Here is a 27213-nt window from a genome sequence, read left to right on the forward strand (position 1 = left end):
ACCAACTAAGTGTGCAATATTTATTTAATCTAATTCAATGAATTGGCACTGCATTTTTCTGTATTTCATCAGAGGTCATGTGGGAACTTTTATTTGATTCGCTATAGCTAATTCAGAAATGTACACTCGGTTGGATGTTTCAGATATGTTGTAAAGGGTAGAATTTCACAGAAGATCTTTTTCCCACTGGAGACCTGTAGTTGTCTTTGCCTAGGGCGATAACAAAAGTACAACTCTTGAAAGGTCTTTAAATAGACTCTCTAAAACTGTCGAAGTCTACCTTGGCCTTTTACGCAATAATACGTCTACACACACAGAGACCATATTCAGCTTGAGGCTACGTCTTGCACATGAAGTGCTACCTTGTAGAGCGGTAAAGGTGCATGATTTCTTTATGAGAATCAAGCAGGAAAGACATTTGGACATGAGTAGACAGAAAACAAGGCAAGGTGAAGTTTATTGAAGAATTCATGACAGTTTGTTTGCTTTTGTGTAGCCCTCATGTTGACAGAAAAACAATCTATCCAAGCGTTTTTCCTTAAAACACAGTGATACGATCACTAAGAGTGTCTGACGTAAAACACAGACACTTCGTTGACCACGAGGACGTGCTTAACATCAGATATTGACTAAATGATCTCATATCTCCGATTAGTGAAGAAGGCCATTGTTAACCTTTGGCACAGAGGAATAAGATGAGACTGACACATAAACAAAACTGCCAATAGTCCTTTTTTAAGAGTGTCAAGTTTTTACCGCCACTATTCGGTAGCTTTTCAAGCTTTTGCCTTTAGTACAAACCTGAAGAATGCTGAAAAGTTGAAGTGAACAAATGTATCACATTTAACATACAATATATTACAGCATTTCGGATGATTTCATTCATTTTGCATTCATTCATTTTTTTTTTTTCAAAAACAACCATATCTTTGGTTCAATGGTCAATTTATACGATGCACAAATACTGTAGATAAGCAAAGTAGGCAAAGAGAGGCAGGAAAGCTGTGTAGGACTTTTATCCTACGTATCCTTCGACAGATTTCTAAACGAGTATTTTGATATGTTTCACTTTCTGAATTGTTAAGATAATCCCTGCTGTTCAGAGGTGACTATTTCTCTATTATTTATGACAGGTTTAGTGCAAACCTTTACAACGTCACCTCACCACAAGAACACGTCAGACTGGATTTTTGCAACCTTTACAACGCCACTGTAGCTCCTGTAACTAAGCAAGAGTAAACAATTACTATATGCAAATAGACAGGACTGCCAAATGTATACATATTGCATTGTGTGCCACAGGATATGTCGGCTTGGACTTAAGTTCCAGAGTCAAAACTTTATACTGAGACAGACACAACTGTGTCACCACAAGTTGTCGCCAAGGACAGGAAGACTGATAGACACTTTTAGCAGGTACTTTCTTCATGATAGACATCACCTTGGTTTTAATGTAAGGGTGTTTTATGAAAGCCAAGTCAAGCCCAGGACTGTTTTGCTTTCAATCAGAACTGGAGATGGTGAGTCAGACACGGAGGTGGGATAAAACAAAACTGAGGAAAGAGCCAGGGACACTCTTTCAACTCATTTGAACCGTCTGTCCACGTAGTCAGCCAGTTCCCTGCACGGCTTGTGTGTATGTGAGCGCGCGTGTATGTGTGTGCGTACATATACTGTCTATATTACCCAGCAACAGGAGAGACTTGCCCTCACTCAAAAGGAAACTAATTTGTGTTCAAGTTCTTCTTATTTCCTTTGCAGACTCTCTGCTCACCTCAACACTTGAGTTTCACTGCAAACATTAAATTGATTGTGTGACCGACAGCAATGCTGTCACACACTGCGGGTGTGTGTTGCTTTGCTTTCGTGAGCTAAATGACACTTATCGCACCTTCAAGAACGACAGGAAGAAGGGATGTTGCTCGTTTTGTCAAAACCTTAGGCCGACAAAAAAAAAAACAAAAAAAAACAAGAATGTCATACAGACATTTGGAGCAGAAACACGTGCGGTACATTCAGAGCACTCCTCCACTGTAGTCTGTTTTTTTTTTTTTCGGCGTCTGAGCGTGGTGCTAAAACGAGGCAACACCGCGGTCAGTCACACAGGAAACTGTGAAGGCAGACGACCTCACATCCTGCCTGAGCTTTGGAAGAAACACTTCCTCCTTTAAAGCAGCAAGTGCAAAGATCTCTCACGTGAAGGCAGTGGTGCTGCGCTGAGAGCTGAGCGGTGAAATCTTTAGTCTGCCGAAATTTAAAGTCGAGCACCGCAGGTGTTTTTGTTGTGAAGAACAGAATGTTGTCACAATGATCTTTGGAGGGAAATTACATTCACAAAAAATTCAAGTGAGTCAAAGGAAAAAACAAAGCAATGAGATTCCATCACAGACGCAGAGTTCAAAACAACAAAACAATGGTTATCAGCTCCAGGATCATACACACTGGAAATGGCTGTAAGTTGAACCTGAGGTCCAAAGGGTTGTTTGCCAATAGGCACCTTCTGTTCAGTGCGTTAATGGTGCTACTGAGCCTGGTAGTAAATACATCAAGGCAGTGCGCGGAAAAATTTGCAGAGGCAGACACTTTTTCTCACTTGTATAAATCTAGAAAATTCCCCCGGGACAATCAGAAAGATGTGAATAGGGGAGGCTGTCACGCATCTCGATCTCACCTTCAAACTGGCAGTGACACAGATGAGACAGAACAGCAACTTTGATAAGAACAATCTGTTTGCAAGTATAACTGATAACCATCCTCCCACCACTCCTTTATATGCTGACAAATATCACGTAGATATTTCCCCATACGGTCTGCAAGTCTCAAGTCCAGACATCACACATTTACAAAATGCTGCTACTCTTGTGCAGCAGCACAACAATAGCTGTGGCTCTCAGCAGCCTTCCACTAGAGCAGTCTGTGTTTGTTCACTCCTGCCTGTGTGTCTGCCCACAGCAGCCAGCCCCCTGGTTGCCATCAGGGCTTCTTGGCTGTAGTTTTGGCTTTCCCATTGGGTCCTGTTTTGATCTGGGTCATCTCCACATCTGTCAGGGCGTCAGGGGGAAGGCAAGAGCGCATGCGTTCAATGGTCTTCTGGTAAGCTGCCCTCTCCTGCTCCAGAGAGCGAATCATGTGCTTCATTTTGCTCTCCCGAGAAAGGAAGTTCTCGACGTTCGTCTCCAGCGTCTGAATCTTCTGCCGCGCAGCCTGGGGACACAGACATTGCACCTCAGTAAACGCTGGGTTTGGCGCAAAGACGCACATTTGGATGGAGGGTAAATACAAAAAGCACAGAGGCTGCACATTCTGTGAGCTCACGAGGAAGACAGCACTACTAGGACCACAGCACAAAAAAACAAGTGCCATCAAGTATGATTGTAGTTTTTATATAATCCATATTCGACAAGTCTAAATTACTTGTGAGAGTAGCTCTTTGGCCCTACATAATATTCGGACCATCGGGTGCAACTTTAGCACTACTACTGATCAAAATGTTGAGTGTTTGGAGGCCATGAATTGTTAGTCCCTTTGTCTTGCTATCATTTTTTATTGTGTTTCAGTGCCATCTATGGGAAGTCCGAGATATAACCAGTGGCAACTTCCGTGGATCGCCACACAACACACATCTGATAGGACTGTTCACCGCTCCATGTCGAAAAAAAGGAATTTTAAACTGCTGAAGTAAATTCCCTGATGATAAAGCTTAATATATATATATATATATATATATATATATATATATATATATATATATATATATATATATATATATATATATATATATATATATATATATATATATATATATATAATGTAGGGCCAAAGAGCTACAAATAATACATCTGGATGTCTCCTCACCTGAAGTTTCTCCAGCAGGTCCATGTTCTGTTTCTTCAAATGCACGTTGGTCTTTTCAAGTTTGTCGAGCCGGTCGGAATCGTCCGGCAGCGGCCCCGCCTCTAACATCTCATCCTGCAGGACGTGGTACTCCACCTCGTACGCATGCAGCTGCTTCGAGATGTCCATCTCCATCACCTGGTGAACAGCAGGTTACACAGTGAGACAGATGCCATCAACTGACAAGTCGTTACAGTATATCGATATCGCTACTAAAACCAACAGTAAGTTCTATCAAATTTAGACATATAGAGAAGAAAGGACGAAGGATAAGTTTGTGATATTGTATATTTATCTTACTGTCAAAAAATTCATGTAAAAAAAAATACCAAAAGCAACAATTAATGGATCTTACTGGCATCTATTGTCTGTCCATTCCTCTGCACCAATGTGCAAAACTAACAATAACACTAAACACTCACCTGGCTCCAAATTTCCTAAGAAATGCTGGATTTATTGAGTTTGAGTAAGATATGCTAGAAAGTACAGTTCCAGCTGTTTTAGGGTTAATTAAAGCATAGATTTGTGAGTAACTTTGAAGCAAAAACCCAAACAAACAACCCAACGGCCACATTTAACAAAAAATGACTAAATAAATTAAATTAAATTAAATAAACCTTGAATTTGAAATCAGATTTTTGTGACAGTTACAGTAATTGTATGTTGTGCAAGTGCTATCCAATGTACTAAATGTAGTTTAGTAGTATTAGCTTTCTATTCAATCCATTCAATCGTTTATAGACCATGACTTTTTCCCCCCACTTTCTCAAGAGAGTACAATAATAAATGTAAACCATTTAAATATGAAGGGGAAAAAAGATCACACACACTCTCACATTGAGAATAGATAATTGAAATCGGCCATTTAAAATCAAGTGAATACGAGATTTTAGTTTCAAGGTTCTTTGCAGCTTGTTCCACTTGACACATGAGGGGCATTGGATTCGCCTCTCAAAAGTTTTGTTATGAGAGTCTTGAGATTTATGGACACAGACAGTAAGATGATATTCATACGTGACCTTGAGAACAGAGCACATTTTGCAATGGCTAGATTTAGAGAGCAGCCCGTGGAATATGAAATAGTATCATCAGAATGAAAATGTACAATTAAAATATACTCTTACAATTATTTTACATGACAATAAAGAGGACCAGAAATACACCCTTGCGGATCACTCATGCCTCCTTCAACCAGAGAGCTATCCATAATGGACTCAATACGCCGCCAGAGGGGTGGATATTTGATGACAAACCTGCGGATGGAGCGCAAGCCTACAATGAATTAATCAGGCTAATTTGGAGTGGCAGGTGAGCCTCAGTCACGCAGCTTTGCGGCTTTCAACAAATTCAGTTAAACTAAACAAAACAATGCGTCTTGTCTTGAGTTACGGTGGACACTGGATCTTTACATCCCATCTGTAAACACATTTTTCACTGTCACAAGTATCAGGAAGCTCTCAGTTTACCTAAGCTGGAGTTACGTGCGTGGCCACTCACGTGTAACGAGTATCACGTTTACATGCGCCACTGTGTTTAATTGTCTGGAAACCTGTGACCTATTTCATAGCACTTCAGCTTCTCATTCTGTACCTTGGCGATGGTCTGCTCCATCTGCGCATGAGTGAGGGCAGGGAGTGTTGTTTTCAGATAGTCCACGATGCTCTCAAAGCTGTCACACTCCACTATCTCCCCCTCATGGCTGCTCAGCAGACAGAGGGCCACTTTAAAGATCACCCCGGTCCCTTGGACAAACACAAAATCTGAAAAACAAGAGAAGCGCAGGCACATCAATGAAAACACCAATGCTTTTAACACCTTCCCCGTAAGCCATAATTACTAGGAGGCTACTTAAATGTCATCCTCTTCTGAAAAGTGGAAGCAAAAACAGCCATTGTTATAAACATATAATACATGAAAATATACCAAAGATGCGGGACACAAAGCTGAGGGGGAATTGCGAGGCGAAGAGAGTGAGGAACCAGGGCGCTGCGTAGAGGCTCGGGCAGATATCGTGCTCCTCGAAGTGATTGTACAACTCGCGGTGGTAGTCGTGCAACAGTCTGGAGAGCTGGTACATCTGAATCTGGGATCACAAAGACAGTGTGCACAGGCACACACAGAATCATTTAAACAGATAACACAGGTCAAAACATGCCGTTCCTGAACAAACTGGTATATCTGGGTCTGCAGATGGAAGTATAAAAACATCACCAGGCAATCTGAGAAACACTAGCTGACAAATGAACCTTTACCCAAGCAGGAAGCTCCTCGAGTATTACCAGATCACGTTAAGAGACTTGCTGAGACACGCACCAAGGCCAAGCATTTAATGAGCAGTACAAACTCTCTAACAATGTATTACAGCGATCCTGACTACTGCTGCAGCGAAACGCAGAGCCGACAGAAACGAGAAGCAGAAGTTAGCTCAAGCTAAAATTAGACTGTTATCAGTCTTACAATTTCCTGACTGTTACAAAGAGGACAAGCAACACCTTTACCTCCTCGCCGCACACTGAAAAAGGCACAAATTCCTCTTATCGTCGCAACCTTTGGATTAGTCTAAGATGAGGTGGAAACTGCAGCGCAGAGGGAACCAGCGGGTCACTGCTGGGCTAAATGGTTACCTGATGTAGATTAAACATTACCACACCTGCTGATGCTTTCGCTCCGGTGAGGTCGGCTGAACAGAGGTCGAAGCTAACAGAGCAGGCATGCAGGTGTGGTTTGCTTTAGAGGTGGAGACACTTGACTACTGTTTGCCGTTGCTAACGACTAACTCAAACAAGGCCTCTCACAGCAAACAGATCACAGCTAAATCTTGAGTGTAAAAGCCCGGCGTGCCTGTTACTCACATGTGGTTCTAACAAGGCTGGGAAAAGGTTGGAGTCCTGTTGTGACCATAGCTCTTCTATTATTCTGGACTGAAATGCTCAAATGAATCTGAGCCTGAGTTTTGTATTTGTTTAGAGAGTATTTCTGAGGCAGAGTGTGTGCTGCCTGTTTAAAGGGACAGTTCACCCCAAAATAAAAAAAAAAGTTTGTTTTTTTTTAAATCCTCTTACCTCTAGTGCCATCCATTAGATTTGAAAGACAGACAAAACCTCTAAAACTCTGCAACTCACACCTAAATAATCTAGATGTATAAACAGTACTACAGGTAAGAGGAAAAATATGTATTTTGGGGTGACCTGTCCCTTTATTCTCCCTGCTGACCGTCAAATTGTGTCTTTATTGACGACAAGAACCCTCATATTCTCGTAACATGTTCTAGTGGTCAGTATACCCAGTCATGTACTGACCTGCAGAGAGACCATGTCAGGTCTGTACTGCTGCCTGATGCCGAGGTCGTACATGAGGAACTTCAGCATGTCAAAGGCCTGTTCTTCGCTCATGTGCAGCAGCAGCACTCCGGCCACGAAGCTGATACCCTGGCAGTAGCCGACCTGTGTGGAACAAACAAAAAAAAAAAAAAAAAAAAAAGCACATGATATATACCACCAATTTCATGACATTCATCAGACTGGCTTTACTTGCTCATATTCTATATTCCATTTGAACATGCTGAATTAGGCATTATCCCGTATTAAGCATTTTCAGATTAAGACACGTGGGAGAAGCCGGTACTGCTCAAGTTTTAGGAGCATTATTTGAACATATCTAGAGCACATTCAGATAATGTTACTCAGTTGGGGTTTTTACCACAGTTTGCATCACACGGCCTCTTGCCTCTTGATTACAGACAGCTCTGTGCGTTGTACGCAAACCAACAAACCATGAAAGAAAACATTGGATGCGCACAAATATCGAAATGCAGACCCTTTTTTAAAAGGTGAAGGTGGTTGAAGGAAAGAAAGGGAAGGCTTTTCATTTTCATCGGCCAGCTTATTAGAAATGTTGTCTTTTTCAGAATAAGGGCAACACTGGAATATTCTGTGCATGTAAAGGAAGTCAGTGATGCACTGTGGGGAAAGGATACAGCATTGTGAATGTACCTCTGTATCCAGCAGAGAGTAGGCTTTGAGGAGGTTGTAGAGGGAAAGCTGCCCTGCACCCAGCTGGGCTGAGAAGTACTGGTGGGTGGGGAAGGTCCGGCCTGAGCAGGGAGACAGTGAAGAAATTTACATCTGGACGTTTATTAAATGAGCTTTCAAGTTGACAAGAAGAGGCATTTTGTCATTTCCTTTTCTTAAAACTGAGAAGAATAACAATCAAACTGCCTCTCCTCTGACAAGCACTAGTAATAATGATAGCTTCTCCGAAGTACAAATCACATTCCATGACTTTTCTTTTCTTTTCTTTGTTTTCCATGACAGCATGGACCCCTTTTATACAACTGCGTGCACACCTAAATCCACCAGAATAGAATGCTGCTGTGCGGTGAGCTGCTTGAGCAGGTCCTGGTAGGGGGTGTCTGGGGCCTGCTGGCGCTGGGGCAGTCTGTGACGCAGCCGGTGCTGATGGGAAAGGAGCAACCACACCTCTCCCCGCCTGCCCTTGGGAACACCTGCGCACAGAGACGGAGACAGCAAATGGCTCGTTCAGAACGTCGCAGAGACGGAGGTACACCAAACACACGCCTTTACAACCTCTGTCTCTCTCGCTTCCTACACACATACACATCGTTCACCTTGGCAGAGAGCGCGATACATCTCCTCCTTGTCCTGTGGGACTGTCGTTCTGCCCGGGGCTGTCAGTTTTCTCTCCCACAATGCCAGCGCATCTTTGGAGCACTGGCCCACTTCCTGGTAGCTCAGCTTCATCTTGCGGATGTGCAGCTCGTCCCGGCTCGCTGCGCCACAATCGCCAGAACAAAAACAGATGAAAGAACACATACAGCATCATTTTGTCGGCGAAGATTCTCCGGTCGCTCAGGGAAAAAACCAACACCAAAGGCCACCAAAGGACGGCTGTACTTAAAAGTAAAAAAGCCGCCTGCACTTGTAAAACAACAACGCGGCTGATTAAAATGCATCAGATTTGAGAGCAAGTACTGTTTACAGCCCCTCACACCTATTTGTCACCACTTACCACAGAAAGCCTAGCACATAAACACAAGCCACAATACCCACATTAACACCAAAGATCCATCCTATTTATGCTGGAGGCACGGAGGAGCTACATCGAGAATGTGGGGAGAGGTGCGAAGGACAAAAGACACAAAAGGAGCATGATAGTACCAGAACATGCAAACTAAAAAAGCTGAGCTGAATGGATATGATAAAAAAAAAAAACACCCGAAACCATGCAAAACATCCATCTGCCCTAGTCCCAAGGGCTCCTTTTATATGGCTTACCTTCTATTGAAAAATGGTTATTCACAGTTAGGTCCTCAGACCAGCATTGGTGTCATAGTAACAAACAAAAGGGAAAGAGATGTGTTGGTATAATATAATATGAAATCTACACAAAGCAAGTACATCCCATGACATGAAATAAAAACATCTCCCTTTCATTCTTCTGTTCTCTGAGAGCTGGACGTTAATGCTGTGCGCTGTTTTCTGTCCATTTTCTGAGCAACACATGATGGTTTTTGATTGTTATCACCGGGTCGAGTTAACTTCATGCCACTTCACTGGAAAGATGCCGTTTTGATAATGAAGTAGTTAACCGACTGTCCCAAATGGCCTCTACTTCCTCCTTCTCCACTCCATTTCTCCTCTTGCCTGTTTACTTCCTGATAAGAGTCGAGTGGTTGAGAGGGCAGGAGAGGGGGAGAAAAGGCGTGCTAAAAATAAAACTTTGGGATGCGGCCTCGACAAGCACGGCCATTAGAGGGCGATATTTTCCAGTGCTACTTCCAGTCCCCTCCACAGGTCTATGAAGGCACACAAAATAAAACCTCTGATGTGTGCCTGGTATGGTATTTGAAGAAAAGAAAGTATAATTAGCACATTAAAATGACATAACATTTAAAATTCATTTAAATTCTAGCTCTAACATTTAACTGCTGGACACAAGGTGTCTCCTGATCAACATAAAGTCAATTTTCAGTGTATGTGCACTGGAGGCTTCAGGTTTCCACTTCACACTTGTGCACGCTGAATACTGCAGTACAAAAATAAATGCCTCTTGAAAAATAGGTTAAAACAAACAAACAATGAATGCCTTGTGTGTCCTGGTAGTAATAAGTTAATAAAAATCTGCTAATGAAAACTGTCGAAAAACAAGTCCCATTTATCTCAGTGACATGCTACTTTCCAGGTGATTGTGTCTCACCTCACGTGTACTGAGATAGTTCTAACGACAAATTAGACAAACATACTCGGTAAGATTTTGGTCCACACTGCATAAACTGCTCCAGGACTTCCAAACCTTTTGCGATGTCAATAAAACATGCTCGTAGGCCCACCCTCTTAAAATCTAGATTACCAGTGAGCACAGAGAAAAATGTACTCTTTCAGCGCTGAATGCTAAAAACAGCCCCCCAGCGTCAAACTGCACAATCCTCAATGAGGGGACCTGAACTGATTTGACCTGTACGTGCACTTTAACCAACTGAGTATTTGCTTTAGTTTGTTTGTGTGTCTGCATATCTTCATATGTCCTAAGGAGTATATGCAACACCAAAACATTCGGCTCCAAATATAGTTGCGCCCCAGAATCCAAGCCCGAGACGGCAACATTTGACCTCTCTACATAAACAGATATCACAGCATGGGAGTAGCCAACTCTTCCGTCGCTGTGCACCTCATAAATCTTCATTTAGGAGCGGCAAGACCTCAGGGAAACACTGTCATCTTAAATAAATGGTAGGCTTAAGATTAATAGCTTCACGTCATTAAAACTTTATTAAATGTGGAATAATTATTAACTGAAGTGTATTTAACTGCGCATTTACCATTTATGAATGATTGTTATTATAAAGTGTTAATGACTTGAGTGTTAAAGTGTGCAGTGGGGATTTTACCACAGTAATTATATCCTTACTACCCTAACAATAAGGCCCAGTATGAGCTGCTTTCCACAAGAACAGCCCCGTGACAAATTATAAATACCACCAGTGTCTGCAGAGGAGCAAACACACTTGACATCAAAAAGGACACCGAATGATGTAGCCGCAGACAAGAATGGACATCGTGTTCTTCAGATTTTTTTTCATTCATGTGACCAAAGGAACTTTTCGTTCCCGGGTGATTATCATACTTTCTGTGCACAGTAGCGACTGAAAACTCACCCTCCAGTCTCTGGTTCTCCTTTTCCATTCGCAGCAGCAGGATCTGCTGGTGGATGGCAGTCTTCCAGAGGGCCCGGTAGTCAGCCCCCGTCCTCTTAGGTCTCTCCCCCGGTGGCAGCTGACACCCCAAGGGATCCAGACTTGAGTTGCAGGCACGGGGTGAGAGGGGCAACAGCTCCCTGCCATCAGAGTGGTCTAAAACACAATATCCAGAAACATGAATACAAAGCACATGAAGAAAACATGTTGTTTATGTCACAGTTTCTTTATATGAGCATTGAATCAAGTGGTAATGTGTACAATCTTTGCAACAGGCTGAAAGAATACATCAGTCTACCCACAATGCGCTGCAAAGTGAGATATGCATCCAGAAGATAAATTGTGATATTTTTAAAACATCATGACTGTTTGCAGCACTTTGTACGTCTACGCACACTGTCATATGTGTAAGTATGTCTAACTTGAATGTACATTTCTTAAACTGAACTGCCTAAGGATGGAAAATAAACATTAGGGTAAATAAGGTTGTGTCATATTATATCGTATCGTGTCAAAATATTTTGTATGGTGTCCTGTCTTGTTGTATGGTATCATATCATGTCCTACATTATCGTGTTGTATTGTTTCATATCTTATCGTATTATAGTGTTTCTTCATATCGTACTGTGCTGTATCTTGTCTTAACGTGACTAATCATATCGTGTCATATCATGTCTTATTGTATCATATAGTGTCCTACCTTATCGTGTTGTATTGTTTCATGTTTCATTATGCTGTATCACGTCTTGTCATATTGTCTCGTGTCCTATCTTGACTTATCATATTGTATCGTGTCGTAGCATGTCTTATTGTGACTTCTCATATTGTGTTTTATGAAAGGGGTTGTAAGAAATGCTTAGAATTATCACCCAACTCTGCAGCTCAACACAGCTTTTAAGCCTCTTGTAACTAATTGTGTTGGATTTATGGCATGCTTACTGCAGTGTTCAGTCTCACACCACACAAACCCTGTCCCAAGCTACAGCGGGCAACTGTTTTTGGCAAAAATACTCCGATAAAACTCATTGGAACACTAACTAACAGGTAGAGGAAAGTGGGGCACTAGCAGCTAAAAAGCCAGATAATTCAGGAGTTGTTAATATCCTGGATCTGGGGATAATCACCACATTTTTTAGCTCTCTTGAGCAAGATAAGATACGCGATGCTGAAGCGAAGAAAACTGGTCATGAGAACAGGTAGGAGGATCACTTTCACAAGCTCCTTTATCAGTGCTTTTCTGACAAGGATGACAAGTGGGAAAATTCCTCTTTGCTTTCAATGCTTACTGCATTTCCCATTCGCGCATGCATGAAAAAGACGGTCGGGAGTTTAAGAATAGCAATTTTCCACAAGAATCAAATGTTCCCCCTGGCTTGTACTCATTTGCTACACACTTGTGGATTATTCAGAGCGGATTCAATGAGCATCGTGTTTTGCCTCGCTTGAACTGCTTGGGGGATTGTGTTACCAGACCTGGGTGCTGCATGGATGCAGATGTCTTGTTCATGGGTGAAGCGACCCTTAGGAAGATCTTCTGTCTCCAGGAGACCCTGCGTGGGGTGGGAGGGAGACCTCCGCTCAGAGAGTCACTGCTGCAGCCAGACAGGGTCCTCTTCCTGACTTCCCCATTGCTACGAGACAAGACAGCAGCGTCACGGACACCCGATAAACGAGCCAGCTATCATCTTACACCAACACTCTCTCAGCAGCTCTTACAAATGCAGGCTTTCTATCTCCCTCTCTCTCACACAAACACTCACACACACACACACACACACACACACACACACACACACACACAAATCCTTTAACACCGAAAGGCACATATATTCCAACATCACCACTCAAAGACCACACACAAGCTTCTCATCGACAGCCGATGAGAAATGGTCATGGTGAACCTGTAACATACTGAAAAACATGTACCCAATGTGCATGTTAATAAAGCAGAAGGTAGTGTTGGACAGCATTTCACAATTAGTATGTAAAATGACAACAAAAATCAGCCACTTAAACAGCTGAGGCGCATGCGTGCTCACTCATTATCTGGAAAAGAAGTTGCTTTTGTTAGTAGAGAGGAAAACTCGGTCGCTGCACTGGAGGCACTAGTGAAACACGTTCAAACAAACAAGCTTCCTTGTGTTACTTGTGTTTCACATTCATTGAGTTATAATATCCAGAAGAAATTGAATTAACAGCGGTCAACACAACAACGCAGACATTATGGCAAACCTGGCAGTTGCTGAACCAAAGCCGAAATAATGCGAAAGTGAAAAAACATGATTGTTGCTTTATGTAATCCAACATAGATCAAAAATCAAAAAATACAACAGCGATACAGCATAAGACAAGGCAATCCACGTACCCCAAATATAAGGAGATGTATGGAGGAAACCTTAAGTAGGATATAGATTTTACAGGTTTTCAGTAATTTATTCTGTACAGGCTCCTCGTTTTTCACAGACTGTAGTATTGTAAAGTTATACATATGGTTTTCCCACTTCCTACATATCATGCACACAGATGTATTTCTGTGAAACCTTATCTTGTGTATATCATCGTTTCATTGGTATGCCTACGCACAGCAATAGCCATGGCATTATATTTCTGGGTTGTTCATCCCATTGTTGTAAATGGGATATCTAAAAAAAACATTTGTCTTCAAATTCAGAGCAGAATTTCTTCAAATGTGGAACAACTTGGACTCCACTTGGACTCATCGATGAACTGTTAACAATCAGAGGTCAAAGGTCACTGTGACCTCTCAAGACACCGTTTTGGCCTTTACTCAACAATTGATAAGATGATTATGACAAAATTTTACACAGATGTCTCATAGGAAGAAATGTTGAAATTAAGGCCAGAGGTCAACGTCAATGTTACTCAGTATTCTGCAAAACTATGTTCTGGCTATTATTCAGCGCCATCACTCTGCAACATCAACTTGACTGGCGCACAGAAGTATGCAACCAAGATTCTAGTTTTTTATTGTCATGTCAGTATCAGAGTCATGCGCTTGCTTTCAATTGGCTGTTGCTACTGTATACTGTCGGCGGGACCCGTAGTTGTTTGTTTTCTGGAGCCATGACAACGACCTTTTTGTCACAACATTTTCGCTTCATTAACGATTTAGCCGCTATAGTAAAGGCTTTAATATTCCCCTCGTTGTTTGTCACATTTTGAACCAAAATAAAGTGGTCACATGTCGGAAAAACAGCGAGAGTGAGAGGGAACCTGCTATTTGTGGTAACATACAAGCGCGGTATGTGCAAAAAAAGGAGGGTGAAATGGAGAGCAGCCCGGTTCACCATGCAAGAAAGTCGTCTCCACTCTGTTTTTACATGGATGATGCACCGTGCATTTCTTGACACTAAAGCACAACGTAATTAGAAAATCCTCGTATTCTTTTGCAGGTCGGGTTGCATCAATGAAGTGATTAGTAAGACTGCACTGAACATTAATATCATAATTTAACAGTCTAAAATATTACAGTTGCTAAACCATTTTTGCGGTGTTTGTTCCCTCTTGCAGGTCTCCGTCATGCCATTAATGGAATTATTCCAAATCAGAGCATTCCGCATTGCAGTTTATGAGCAGCATTAAATTAACATGTTTATATCTATTAAAGGACATGTTGTTTTTGTGCAAACAAATTAAAATCCTGGCACCAATAATTTGTTGTGTTTCCTTTTTACAGACAACCAATTTGCAAACAAAACTGAACAATGAATGTCAAATTTCAATTTCAAGCAGTGAACACACAAACACTATATATATATAAATAAGCTTTTAAATGTGAAAATTAATGTGGAGAGATTTCATGAATACATTAATGAGCCTTTAAAGTCAAACTGCATTTTTCCGTTGTTAGAGCAGCTAAAAGGAACTTCCATTTTTTGTTGATCCTGGCCACATTTGTAGTGAAGCAGTATGATAAACACATTCTTAATACCTTTTTATTTATGTATGATATTTGAGACTGTAACATACAAAATTTTGCTTCAGTAAACCTTGTTGTTTTAGGCTGAGAGTCTGTAAGTCTCAAGTCACCAATCTGCTGTGAAAAAATACATCAAAACTTGGACCCGGATAAGCAGAAAACCAAACCCAGTGACAGGCATCAAGAATAAGTATAAAAACGATGCAGAAATAGCAGATCTCCTCACTGATGTTCTCCTTTGTTTATGTCGCTCATATAGAGGTGTCAGCATTAAATTGAGACCGTTTCATTACTCACTGTAGTATGTTTTTAAAAAGAACAAGTGGATCACTTGATGGCTGTAGTAGTCAAGAAGCTTGCTCAGCACACAAGTGCCCGTCTCATCATGTGGACAGTGAAAAACAGGAAGTGACCTTTATTGAGACAAATGTCAACATGTTTTTACTCCCTCAGCTGTTCTGCACATTTAACAGCGCCTTTTAAAAGCAGATTTGAATTCTTCACTCTTGACATATGACTTCTCACTAAGCTTTCCTGCCAGTGAAGTCAGAAAGTCGCAGAAAAGACAGCACGAGCGCTGGGGAAAAGAGATCTGACAGTGCAACAGAACATGTGGGCATGTTCAGATTTAGATACCCTGCAGGTCAAGGCTTCGGCTCTTATTCATCAGCAGGCGCAACGTGTTAGAAAGCCTGTTTTTCGCACATTTTCCTGCATTATCTATGTAAGTGTACTTGGGGTTTTGTCTGCTGTCAAGAGGAGAAAAAACATCCCGCCATTTGACAAAGGTTTGCCCCACCGAATCTCATACATAATGGAAACGTTACCCTTTACTTTCTGCCATCCAGACACTGAGTAGACTGCATGTCTACAGAGCATCCAGACACTCTCTGGCACACAGCGGTTGTCTTCATTTCTCGAACTTACCAGATCAGCCGATTGATTAGTGCAGCTGATCGTTAGCAGTAACCTTTCAAAATAAAACGCATCTCTGAACTGAGCCAGCGTGATGCTTAAACTCCCCCCAGGCATCAGGAGCAGCAGTGGTCAGAGAAAGGTGACGGCACAAGTGTGACGTGCGGTTAATAGAGGCTGAAAATCCAGATTAAATAGAGTTTAGCCGTGCAAAACAGCGTCAAATTCACATGCAAATACGAAAAGAGAGGGGCGTATCAGCATCCCCTTCTACTTCTGAGTGAACCAGGAAGAGGGCGGGTCCAGCTGCAGAGATGACGGGGAAATAAAGAAAGAGCTGGAAGGTATTTTTACCCATAAAAAGTTCTTATGGATAGACAGGAAATTCAGGGACAAAAAAAGCTGGGTGTTAAAAGGTTTGGACAGCCAACATGTACGCGGCTACTGCCATCCCAGCAAAGATCAGTTTGCCCTCCCCCCCACCCATGTCATCTCCTCTGTCCCTGGCTGTTGCCTTTGAGTCTAAGCAGGGGGGGGCTTTGTTCGAGCACCCCCTCTCACCTCTTGAGGCTCCCACTGTCTGCCAGGGAGCTCAGGGAGCCCAGTGAGCCCTGGTAAATGCTTTTCAGGAAAGTGGGGGCGGAGAAGGAGGAGGGGAGGCCGAAGGAGGACTCGCTCTCCGAAACGCTGCGAGTTCTCGAGACAACCACGGGACTGGGCGAGCCAAACATGAAATGCCCAAAAAGTAAAATCAAAACAAACAAACACGTTACACAAAAGAAGGAGCTTCTGGTCAGAGCACAGAAAAAGAAAACACTGAGGAACACATGGGCGATCAAAACAGTGACAGGAAACTTGTGATGCTATTGTTCAAGGATAGTGGAGCAGGAGGTGGAGGGATTCAGGTCTGATCAAAGTGCTGCAAATAGATCATATTGTCTGTGTGCGTAAATCAAAGGTTAACAAAATATTTAGTTAGTGCTAAACTGATTAAAGAAAAGCAGGGTTTTATTTAGCGTTAGCCATATCTTCAAAAAAATCAACCTCAAAACACGAAAGCTCCATCCTGTCAATAACATTTTGCAAAACGTCCACTCCTGCAACATTACTGAAGAGATGCACGTTCTATATTGATCACTCCAGCTAAGCAGGCAGGGTCTCACAAGGTGTAAGTTACCTGCTCTGCAGCAGTTCGGGGTTAACGGACTGCTGTCTGCGCAGCGGAGCCTGTTTGCTCTGGCTGGAAGGCTGGCCCTCGAAGGAGATGCGTTTCTTCACAGGTGGATGGCTGAAGGTGTGGGCACGGCGGCGGAACTGCACGCCGTTTTCTGGGTCATCGTCGGGGAAAGCGGGAGGGGAACCTGGAGGGGTGTGACCAGGAGATTCCTCATCCTGCTGAGGAGGAGAGACAGATGTCAGCGCACGTGTAAAAATCTCTTTCACGGATCTTTCACATTTATGACATTTTCTATTTCACTTTATCTTCAGCGTGGATTTCATGGTGACACTGACTGAAACATAACCAGTGAGGGAGTGGCATTATGACAAGCTAAACACTTGCATATTCTGATTAGCTATACAGGTCAAAAACATTGCTATAAGTAGAATTCAGAAGGGCAGTAACCGTGCTACATGTCCTTGGAAGTGAAACCTCACACACGGCTTGTAACTTTATTCTAAACACACAGGTCAAAACTCAATCGCTCAAGTTACATGTCTGCACTCACCCAGCCAACTTTACCCTACGACAAGACTTGCTCCAGGCTTAACTTTCCACTCAACACCCTTGGGCTCAGCGTTGCCTCTTGCCTGCTGGTACAGCTCCCACCATCTATTGTATTCTAATGGACAATGTCCTGTGACTCACAGCATCGCACCACACTATTGGTGGGAAGGACCTCAGTGGCTCAAATCCACACAGAAACCTTCCAATCTCCTCCCAGCGTGCTTTCAGAGACCTCCCTCTCCACAATTTGACACAACCGGAAAAATTCTGCCATGTTTGTGCTGCTGCTTTCAATACGCGTAGAAAAAAGTCCAAAGGAGCGGCCGACACCATCCTCACAGTCCTGCTGATCACACTGCACACTGTAAAAAGTTTTGTTGGTCTGTCGCATACATATAAATCACGCCAGATATCCCCGTCAGACGAACGGCTTGATTGTGATTTGCAGGTTTTAGGAAACACTGATAAGCTGAAGCGGCTGAGTGAATCAGACACTCGTGTGGCGACTGTGTCCTATGACGGGGCTAAGAAGAGGAAGCCCCGGACAGGCATGGCTCAGCAGACTTACAAGTGGACATCCTGACTTGAATTTCCTGCTTACCAGGACATCGGCATCCTGACACAATCCCCAGATGACTACTTATTCGCTCAATCACAGGGTAAACAACATTCTTCTGGAGAAAGCTGCAGAAACATACTGCTCTAGAACAGTGAGGGGCACAGGTGAGGCTCAGAGGGGAGGAGGCCTGATTCTCCTCACACATACAGATACACACACACACACGTGGCAATGTCACTTCATTTTGGATAAGAAAAAAACTGTGTTACACACGTTGCTTACAAAAATAGATATTATATAATATGCATGTGTTGTTAGAGCCGCCAGACTTTGGAAAGCTGCTGTTAATTCTTTATTCTGATGCGTTTATCTTTGACTTCAGTTTGCTTTTCACTTATTCATGTTACTTTGTGTGTATTTATTGTATTGTTTAAATATTCATATTCGTAAACTGCACCTGTAATACTTGCTTTGCTAACTGACACTTTGTCTCTTTCATTGTTTTGCTCACTTTGCATCTCTGCCTTTAAAAAAGTGCTACATAAATAAAGTTTTTTTTCATCATGATTATTAAATCTGCAATAGCGAGATACAGCAGCTTTTTTAAATCTCCCATTAATCAAAGTGGTCAGTTCAAGTTCAAGAGTTTGCGTGTTATTTCCCCCACTTGGCGGTCCAAAAGTGTGTTTACAGGTCTTGGAGAGGACTAATGTGGTAAAATATATGGTCAAAACATTGTATAAGTAATGTAAGTCTAAGTCTGTATCAACTCAAAGTATTTGGTGGCTCCAGGGGAAGCTGCATGAAATCTGATAAAATGCCTCAAGTGGTCCAGCATGCTTTTCCTGACTATTTTTACTCACAAACCTCTGCGCAGCAGAAGTTAAGTCACATCAACTGAGCTGCAGAGAGGGCTCAGGCAGACGCGCTCCAAATCGCATACGTTTTGTCTTTTTACCTCAAATTTCAGGCTACAAATGCAACAGATGTATGAGCACGAGTGTCAAATTTAAAGGTGCCACGATAAGATAAGTAGCATATCCCTGTTGCATACATACTACACAGTGAAAGTACAAGAAAAAATGTGTATTTTGGAACACAGCTTCTGACTGAAGTGTTGGTATATCTGATTCTCCTGCACGGATTTCAATGTCTTTTTTTAACCTATCCCTCCTGAGTCTGACAATGTCATTAGAGTTCAATGCCAAATTGGTGGAATTCTCCTTTGACTCATCATGACTGATGGAGAGTCAGGGGGACTACATCACACACCTACTCCACATTCTGCACAGCAGTGACACGACGGAGCCAACAACCCAAAATGGTTCGCTGATAGCTCCGTCAACACACTCCCCGCTGAACTCTTCCCTGTTTTGTTTTGGCCAATTCTACCTCATCATGAAACTATGTGGGAGTAACGCAGCGCAACAACCCTGTGAGAAGACGAGAACTGTTAGCGGCCTCCAATAACTGACAAAAGTGAGAGCATGCTTATCATACTTGTCCTTTTCTGAGGACAGAGCTGCAATATAACATGCTTCTAAAAGCCGCTGAGTAAAAGTGAGAATTCCCGGAGAACCTTGAGTGAAGTGCTGGGAGTTCTCATGTTCCCCCTCAAGGACACTTACCCTTTCAAAACTGCTAATGCTCCCCATGCTTCCCAGGCGGCCCCGCATCCGGCTGGCACCCTGTGACAGAGATGGTTATACAATATGAAACACACGCATATGCCCTTTTTTCCAACTGTTCATGGCAAACAAGTGCAGCTGGTATCGTCAAGAAGGCACTAAAAACAACAGCTCAGAAAATCTGTTACGAGATAAAAGGACACATTTTTCCTGACTTGATAACGTGAACTGTTGTTGTCATTGCTGTGCTAAGTCTCTGAGACAATAGCAGATGGCAGCAGAGGTCTCAGATTGCCCGGATGCCTCTGCTGAGGAATTATTCTGCCGTCTCACTGGCAGATATGGGTCAATCCAAATCCCCTGGATGACACTGACACAGAAACAGCGACTGATAACAATGAGAGAGCCGGGGGACACGTAAAAAGGTACACAGCACACAGGCTACACTCTGTCTGGGGTGAAGAAATAAGACACAGAGACGGGGATAAGGAGGGAAAAAAGGTAGATCCAATAACAGCAGGGAATTAAATAAAGACAAAGGATGGAGGGGGGGGGGAAACAATGCGTTCAGACGCACCCTTGCTATGATGTTCTCCAGAGAGCTGGTGAGGGAGCTGCGTGCTTTATTCTTGAGAATATCGAGTTTGAAACGACTGCTGGTGGCTGTGCCGTCTCCCGCCGATGAGCTGTTTGCTGCATTCTGTCAGAAGACAACAATGGACAGAGGAAAAAATAAACCATCACAGAATGAATTGTGACTGCAGTGACAAAAAAAATGATATTGGGTTTGTTTTTTAGGGGTTTTTTTGCCATTTGAATGATGATATTTGATATTTCACATACACATCACCACGACCCAGATGACTGAGAACCTTCATCGACCTGTTTAACTTACTGTTAGGGTTAAAGGGCTAAAGCAATAACCAGCGACCCTGTCAATGTCATGTCGTCCCCTCATCAGGTTAAGGAATGTAACAATCATTGAACTGATAACCAGTGACGGTCTTTTCCAGGAACACAATACATCTACACGGGACACGATGACATTAAGTTTTCCTATCAAAAGACTGAGCTCTATCCATCAACAGCAGCTCCCACAAGAAACTTCAAAACTGAAACATTCTCTGCAAAGAAATCGCTCACAGAAAAGTATAACCAAGAGAAAAAAAAAACATTTGGACTTGCTTGTTGAAATTCAGCAACTCTTGTTATTAATAATTACGTCATCACTGACTAATTCTAACTCGAGCCGTTTCTGTGGCCCTGATGATTTAGCGCTGCTGCGATATCAACACAACAGAAAACCTCAGGATCAGAGGCCCGTGTAGAGGGAGAGACCGCAGGGCTGAGGGTTTGATTTACAGTCTAAATGGACCTGCTGTCATCTTTTCAGCCACTACTTCTCTGTGTTTCTAGTGAATATGTTGGTCCAGAAGTTAAAGGTAAACCCACAAGTCAATCTATAACTGAGAATACGTTAGAAGTCTCTCCTCTTTTGATAAAGAAACACAATTCATGCAGTTTCCTTGGCCAACATTTTTGCCGTCATTCTCGGGGTGAAGTGGCTCTTCTGCTAATGAGCTTTTTTAAGTCACTGTTTTCATTTCAAACACTTGTTTTGGCAATTAATGCCAATGTTTCCATGCCAACAAAGCCCTTTTGAATCGAACTGAATATTTACCTGAGGGGCTTCTCCGATGTGGAGGTGGGACTTCTGTTTGGCTTCACAGAGCTGCCTCAGATGGAGGATCACCAGCTCGTTCTCCTCTTGGTCTGAGCCAGGCTTCAGTCTCTGCGGGCATGGACACACAAACACTCAAAACCCCAAGACTGCTGCGTAACAGATGCAGCGTTTTTTTTTTAACAGTTTCTGAAAGAAATCGATCGCCAAATTACTGTTAATATGCAAGTGTGCTTTCCCTCATCAGAGACCAACCTCACCTGAACTCGCTCAAAAATCTCGGCCTGCTCGTTATCAGTCAGCTGGGAGAGATATTTTTGGATGGCTAGCTTCGCTCTGGGTGGGTAGAGACCTGAAGAGGAAGTAAGAATGTTCTTTTATGTTGCTCCGACTGTGAGGAAAAACAGGCGGTGCATCAATATATTCATGAGCTGAGAGCTGGAGCGCGACTCGGTCGACGCGGCTCACCTTCGATGCGCTCGCAGAGCTTGTGCAGGTCGTGCATGGGGCAGGCTTCACATAGCTGGACCTGAGTCTTGTTGCTCTGTAAGGTTGCTGCTGTAGTGAAGGCCTGCTTCAGGGTCAGCATCACCTCATCCACCTGAAAGTAAAGATTAAAGGGCCAGTTCACCCCAAAAATCAAAAATACATGTTTTTCCTCTTGCCTGTGCTAGTTATCCATCACTCTTTCATTGGTGTGAGTTGCAGAGTTTTGGAGAAATCTGTCTGCTTTTAATCCAATATACTGGAACTAGATGACACTATGCTTGTGGAGCTCAAAGCACCAAAAAAAAAAAAAAACATTTAAAAACCTCAGCAATGTCTCTTTCTGGGAATCATGACCCTACGTGAAACAGCTCACAACAAGCTGTGTGGATTATCTTAATCCTAACCAGGTCACGATTTCTGGAAGGAAAGACGTTGCCGTTGAGTTTCTTTGAACGTATTTTTTGGAGCTTTGGGAAACCACAGGCAGAGTGTCATCTAGTTCCATTATATTCCAAAGAAGGCTGACATCCGTATCTCCAAGACTCAGCATTTCACACCAAAACAATCTATGGATGGATAAACAGGGCTTGAGGTAAGAGGAAACATATTTTTGTCCCTTTGAAATAAAAGCATTGGGTTGAGAGCAGGAGCTGAAGTCATGTTTTATTTACATGATTATTTTGCGTGACTCACCAGGGACTCGCTGGCACACTGGAAAACGAAGCACACATACTGACTGGGACCAGACTCGGACTGATCCCGACAGATGAACCCAAAATGGTCGGACTGCTTGATGCCCTGTGTCAAAGTCAAGACAAGCAAGGGAACTTGAGTGAATCACAGCAAGGCAGACAGTACCTTTGGATCTTTGCTTTCAGTCGAACAGCACATACACTGACACCAGTCCATGATAAAAAGCCATTAAATACAGGACTGAAATAAACATCCTGCTACACACTAAATCAGGCAGTAATGCATTAGATGCCATGAAAAGATATGCACAAAATTAGTCTGAGCCTATGACTCTCTGACTGGCACTGCAGTAGAGACAGCGGAGAGAGGCTTTTAGTGTAAAAACAGCGAGTAAAAATAAACCAACCTGACAGCAGGATGAGATATCTTTGAAGTTCTTCTCCAGCACCACCGTTTTGCTGTCTGGACTTATGAGGTTTACTTCAAAACGCCCGACCTGTGAGACACAAAAGTCTATTCTGGTCAGACGGATTCATGCAAGAACACGTACATTAAAAAAAAAAAAAAAAAAAGCAGTCTCACAAAACCAGAAAAACTTCATACTGTGTTTGCATAATGGATTCAACTTATGGCAAGGAGAATCTCAGTGTCAAGAGTCTCATGATAAGGGCTGGGACTATTCTGGGGCGCGTTCAGTGACGCACGATAAACACACTCTCGAAATCAAGGTCAACAGGTCTGCACCAATGATTTTTCCCATAATTGACTGCTATGTGGAGTATCATATTGAACGCCGTGCTCTAGTTTTTAAATTTAGCCCTATGAGGAAATGGGCATGCTGTGTGAGGAATGGCAGTTGGCTCACTCGACAGCGGCCTTACGTTCGCACAGGAGTAGCGCCGCGGTCACAAATTCAACTCAGGAGTTACAGCCTCTTAAACTGAAGGGCCAACGCGGGGTCGAGCCCAGTCCATGCGTTGCAACTGCCAGCCACGTGCACATAAAAGTGATTTGCGGCAGCAGGAGGCTCTGAGGCTGGACTGAATGCACAGAGGGTGACAAACAAGGACAAACGGTGGTTTTCTGGTGTGACGGTTGAAATCAAGTTCCTTCCAGACAAATTATGACATGAAGGAAGTGAACGGAACGAAAACGTCCATCCATCTCATTGACAAAGGGAGTATATTCAGAGTTCTGCCCATAAAACTAACATCTACTGCCATTTTGGAGTAAAGCCAAGCAGTGCGAAACATTGCTGAGTCTTAACTTTGCAGTTACGATAAAGCTGCTCAGTGCTGCGGACAAATAGATAAGAAACTTCGGAGCGGCTGAGCTCGTTCGGAAACTGATACATCAGCAAAAGTACAGCACGTCGTTTCTTTTCATGGAGCTCGACTGCATTTTTCCTTAATCAAATTCCTCTACCTGGAAGAGCATGGTGCGGTTCTTGTCTGCATCAGAAGGCTGAACATGGTTTGGTGCGCTGGAGTGCCTGCGGCGCGTGGGGCCCATGATGACTCCTTCCCCCGGCTTCCTCTGCAGACTCCCTGCCAGGCTGCTGCAGCGCGTCCGAAACTCCTGCGGCTCCTCAAAGCCAGAGTCCTCCAGGATGCACTCGGGGAACGCTCCTCGCAGGCTGCTCTGACTGGAACTGCTCGACAGGCCTTTAACTGACACGAGCACAGCAAAGATTGTTTTCAGATGAACACTCTGACATTATTTTCATCACACAATCAATCAGACAAGCTCGATTGTTCAGTAAAATGGATCAATGTCTTGATTGTTAAAAAAGAAAAAAATCTAGTGCTTTAGTTTTATTCAGGTTATGTTTGGTCACATTCGCCATATTCTCCTCTGACATTTCATTTGATGTATCGCCCAAAGATTACGCCACCAAATGAAACTCAATGCTACCTTGACAAGGAAATTACGTATTTGTCTAGATTTGAACATGGTCGGAAACATTTCGCATTATAGAAGAACACAACTCAATTAAATATAGAACATCTTTTATACCACTTTTACACGGTTCTTATTTCAAAGTTGGAGTTTGCTGGAATAGAAATAATCAGCTGCTTGCATGGTTTTCAACTAGCTCAAGGAGCTATCGTTAGCTTAATTAGCTAGTAGGGCTGGAGTGACCTCAGACTAATAACACAGGAAAATATAAAAGCTAGATTTATCCAAAAACTAGCTCACTGTATCTCAGATTCACCCGATAATTGCACATTTTAATTGAATTTGTTCAAACTGGCCTTTTCGTACAAGTGCCATGAAGTCAGCCGTGTTAACTAGCTGGCCGCGCCTAAAATCTGTGACATTTATCATGTCAGCTGGCTAGAAAGTATTAGTCTGCTTCTGTCTACATCTGTTTTAAATGAAGGACCACCATTTATCAGATTTACAAGGGAATTCAAGTGGTAAAACCTGCCGCTGTTATAACTGTCAGAGGGAATATGAGCCTTGCAAGAATGGAAAAATCTCATCAGGCATATCAGCGTCACAATATAGCGGTGCGGAGGTCAGCAAACAGTTAAAAATCTGCCTAAAGCTACTTGCAGATTGTGCCTTGACCTTTTGTTCCGACTGCAGTCGTGGGCACACACATCATTTGAATAAAATAACTCATCCTAATCCTCGATTTGCATGACGCTCTTACCTCCACCTCCGGTCACGTCCTCCACTCCTGGGCTCTTGGGGTCTTCTACACTTTGGTTCAGAGCAGCAGAGAGCGGGTCTGCATCTTCTCCTATGAGGAACTCCACAGGGGCGCACTCGGTGGAGCCTCGCTGACCGTTGAGCAGCCGCAGGCGCTTGCGCTCGACCTCGTGCTGACGGAACTTATCGATGCAGTCGTCGATGAGGGTGGACGGAGCCTTTTTGTGCAGAACGGTCACCTGGTATTTTTTTTGTTCCAGATTCAGAAGCAAATTAATTGAATCGCCTTACAAAATATACATATATTTTTTTTAAAGAATGACATAGTTTGACACATGTGTTCACTTGTACCTTGCCACGGTAAAGCACTTCATACTTCTGGGAGTTGTAGAAGGCCTCATCAGCTTCCTGTTTTGGCTTGGTATCTCCCTTTAGGGCAGATTTGGACACCTGGCGAATCCTGCTGATCACCTCAGGGACCTGTAAGAAAGGAGAGTGGAACAAAGGGGTATGATGAACAGGAAGACGTTGACGAGGAAAATCCCAACAAAAGAGAAAGGGAAGTGAAGCGGAGCCACATGGCAGGTTGCAGCTCCTCCTGGAACTGACCAGCATGTGGAAAACATAACTCAGCTGAGACAGATGCGATAACATCAACTGCAATAACCCCATTAGAGCGATCTGATTTTAGAAAGGTGCAATACATAAGATCTTGGCTGGAAACAATAAAACATTAGCTAAAATTAAAATTACAGAATGAGCAGAAATCACAGTTTTGACCTGCATGCTAACCAGCTAGCTGTGACCTGTCCTGGTCCCAGTACAGACCACCAGATGCACAGCTAACTGAGCTAACTAGCTTAATGCTGCAGTTAGCAGAAGTTCGCAATTAATGTGGTGACATGCTGCTGCCCCCTGTCTGATTTGATTATGAATTTTTCAGGTGGCCAATTCTTACATGTTGCACCTTTAAATTCAATGTCTGCACTTTACTGATACCTCTAGAAGCCCATATAAAACAGCGTGCGTCTTAGAGTGATTTCACATCAGGTCAGTGGATGTGTACTGGAAAGAAGTGGAGACTCATGCATAAACAAAAGTCAGCACAAGTAAAACTGTGTTTAGCCGGCACAGTTCATCCAGGAACTTGTTTTGGTTAACAAATAACACGACCTGCCTCAGTGTTGCGACTTTAAATAACTCAAGGCTAAAAAAACAGCACATTTGGAACTAACTAAAGGGCCGGACAGACCAAACACTACAGAAGCGGGCGAGAGGCCAGGAAACGCCCACGATCGGGGGGAAAGAAGACAAAAACACTGGTGCTGGAGGAAACCGGAGGCTTGAAGGTCACACAGCCCGTTTCTGCAGCACCGTGTCGGCCACTTGCACCTCGTTCAACACGTGCAGGAACAGTCAGTGCCGCTGAAGCAGGAAATCTGTTTTGGTAACTTGCACGCCAGAAACAAACCTAACAAGTCAAGACAGAAAAAGTAACTCTCTTCAAGCACACTCTTAGGCAATACTTGGGAATCCGAAGCCAACCCATCCTTCACTCTCGAGACACTTTAACTGTTGAGATTGCAATAGATTTGGCAGACGCGGCGCGACCGACTGCCTCTAAAATTCAAGTGCCTATAACCAGGGCCGCTGCCAAGGTCAGACAAACACTGCGTGTAAGCCAGCAATGAGCACTAAAACAAACAGTGGCTCCGCACCCTGCACACATCGCTCGTCGTATCTGATAAGAGCTGCATGCTGGCTGTTGGGCAAATATATGTATTACATAGAGTAGAAGGGGAAGTTATGTAACTAAA

The 27213-nt window shown here is 43.1% G+C and overlaps 1 protein-coding gene across 10 annotated transcripts in view; it reads right to left on the reverse strand.

Moving 5' to 3' along the window:
• Positions 1–429: 429 nt before the first annotated feature.
• tbc1d4 (TBC1 domain family, member 4) overlaps positions 430–27213 on the reverse strand; it is a 34593-nt gene continuing 7809 nt past the window's right edge. The window contains exons 2-24 of one of the 10 annotated variants that reach the window (XM_037109497.1): positions 25748–25876; positions 25398–25635; positions 24164–24408; positions 23145–23234; positions 22739–22843; positions 22025–22157; positions 21817–21908; positions 21557–21667; positions 20453–20575; positions 19876–19935; positions 17140–17357; positions 16524–16676; positions 12581–12738; positions 11069–11263; positions 9189–9191; positions 8522–8683; positions 8240–8398; positions 7887–7987; positions 7194–7337; positions 5818–5977; positions 5485–5654; positions 3856–4032; positions 430–3204 (exon numbers count right to left, since the gene is read on the reverse strand). In XM_037109497.1, the coding sequence (XP_036965392.1) occupies positions 2974–3204; positions 3856–4032; positions 5485–5654; positions 5818–5977; positions 7194–7337; positions 7887–7987; positions 8240–8398; positions 8522–8683; positions 9189–9191; positions 11069–11263; positions 12581–12738; positions 16524–16676; positions 17140–17357; positions 19876–19935; positions 20453–20575; positions 21557–21667; positions 21817–21908; positions 22025–22157; positions 22739–22843; positions 23145–23234; positions 24164–24408; positions 25398–25635; positions 25748–25876 (3357 nt within the window). In that variant the 3' untranslated portion in view covers positions 430–2973. Of the gene's footprint in view, positions 3205–3855; positions 4033–5484; positions 5655–5817; positions 5978–6146; positions 6368–6392; positions 7045–7193; positions 7338–7886; positions 7988–8239; positions 8399–8521; positions 8684–9188; positions 9192–11068; positions 11264–12580; positions 12739–16523; positions 16677–17139; positions 17358–17689; positions 17838–19875; positions 19936–20452; positions 20576–21556; positions 21668–21816; positions 21909–22024; positions 22158–22738; positions 22844–23144; positions 23235–24163; positions 24409–25397; positions 25636–25747; positions 25877–27213 lie in introns of those variants that run through there. The other 9 variants (XM_037109499.1, XM_037109498.1, XM_037109501.1 and 6 more) reach the window with 9 other exon arrangements.

The sequence above is a fragment of the Acanthopagrus latus genome, chromosome 9 (genome assembly GCF_904848185.1).
Source record: "Acanthopagrus latus isolate v.2019 chromosome 9, fAcaLat1.1, whole genome shotgun sequence".
NCBI lineage: Eukaryota > Metazoa > Chordata > Actinopteri > Spariformes > Sparidae > Acanthopagrus > Acanthopagrus latus.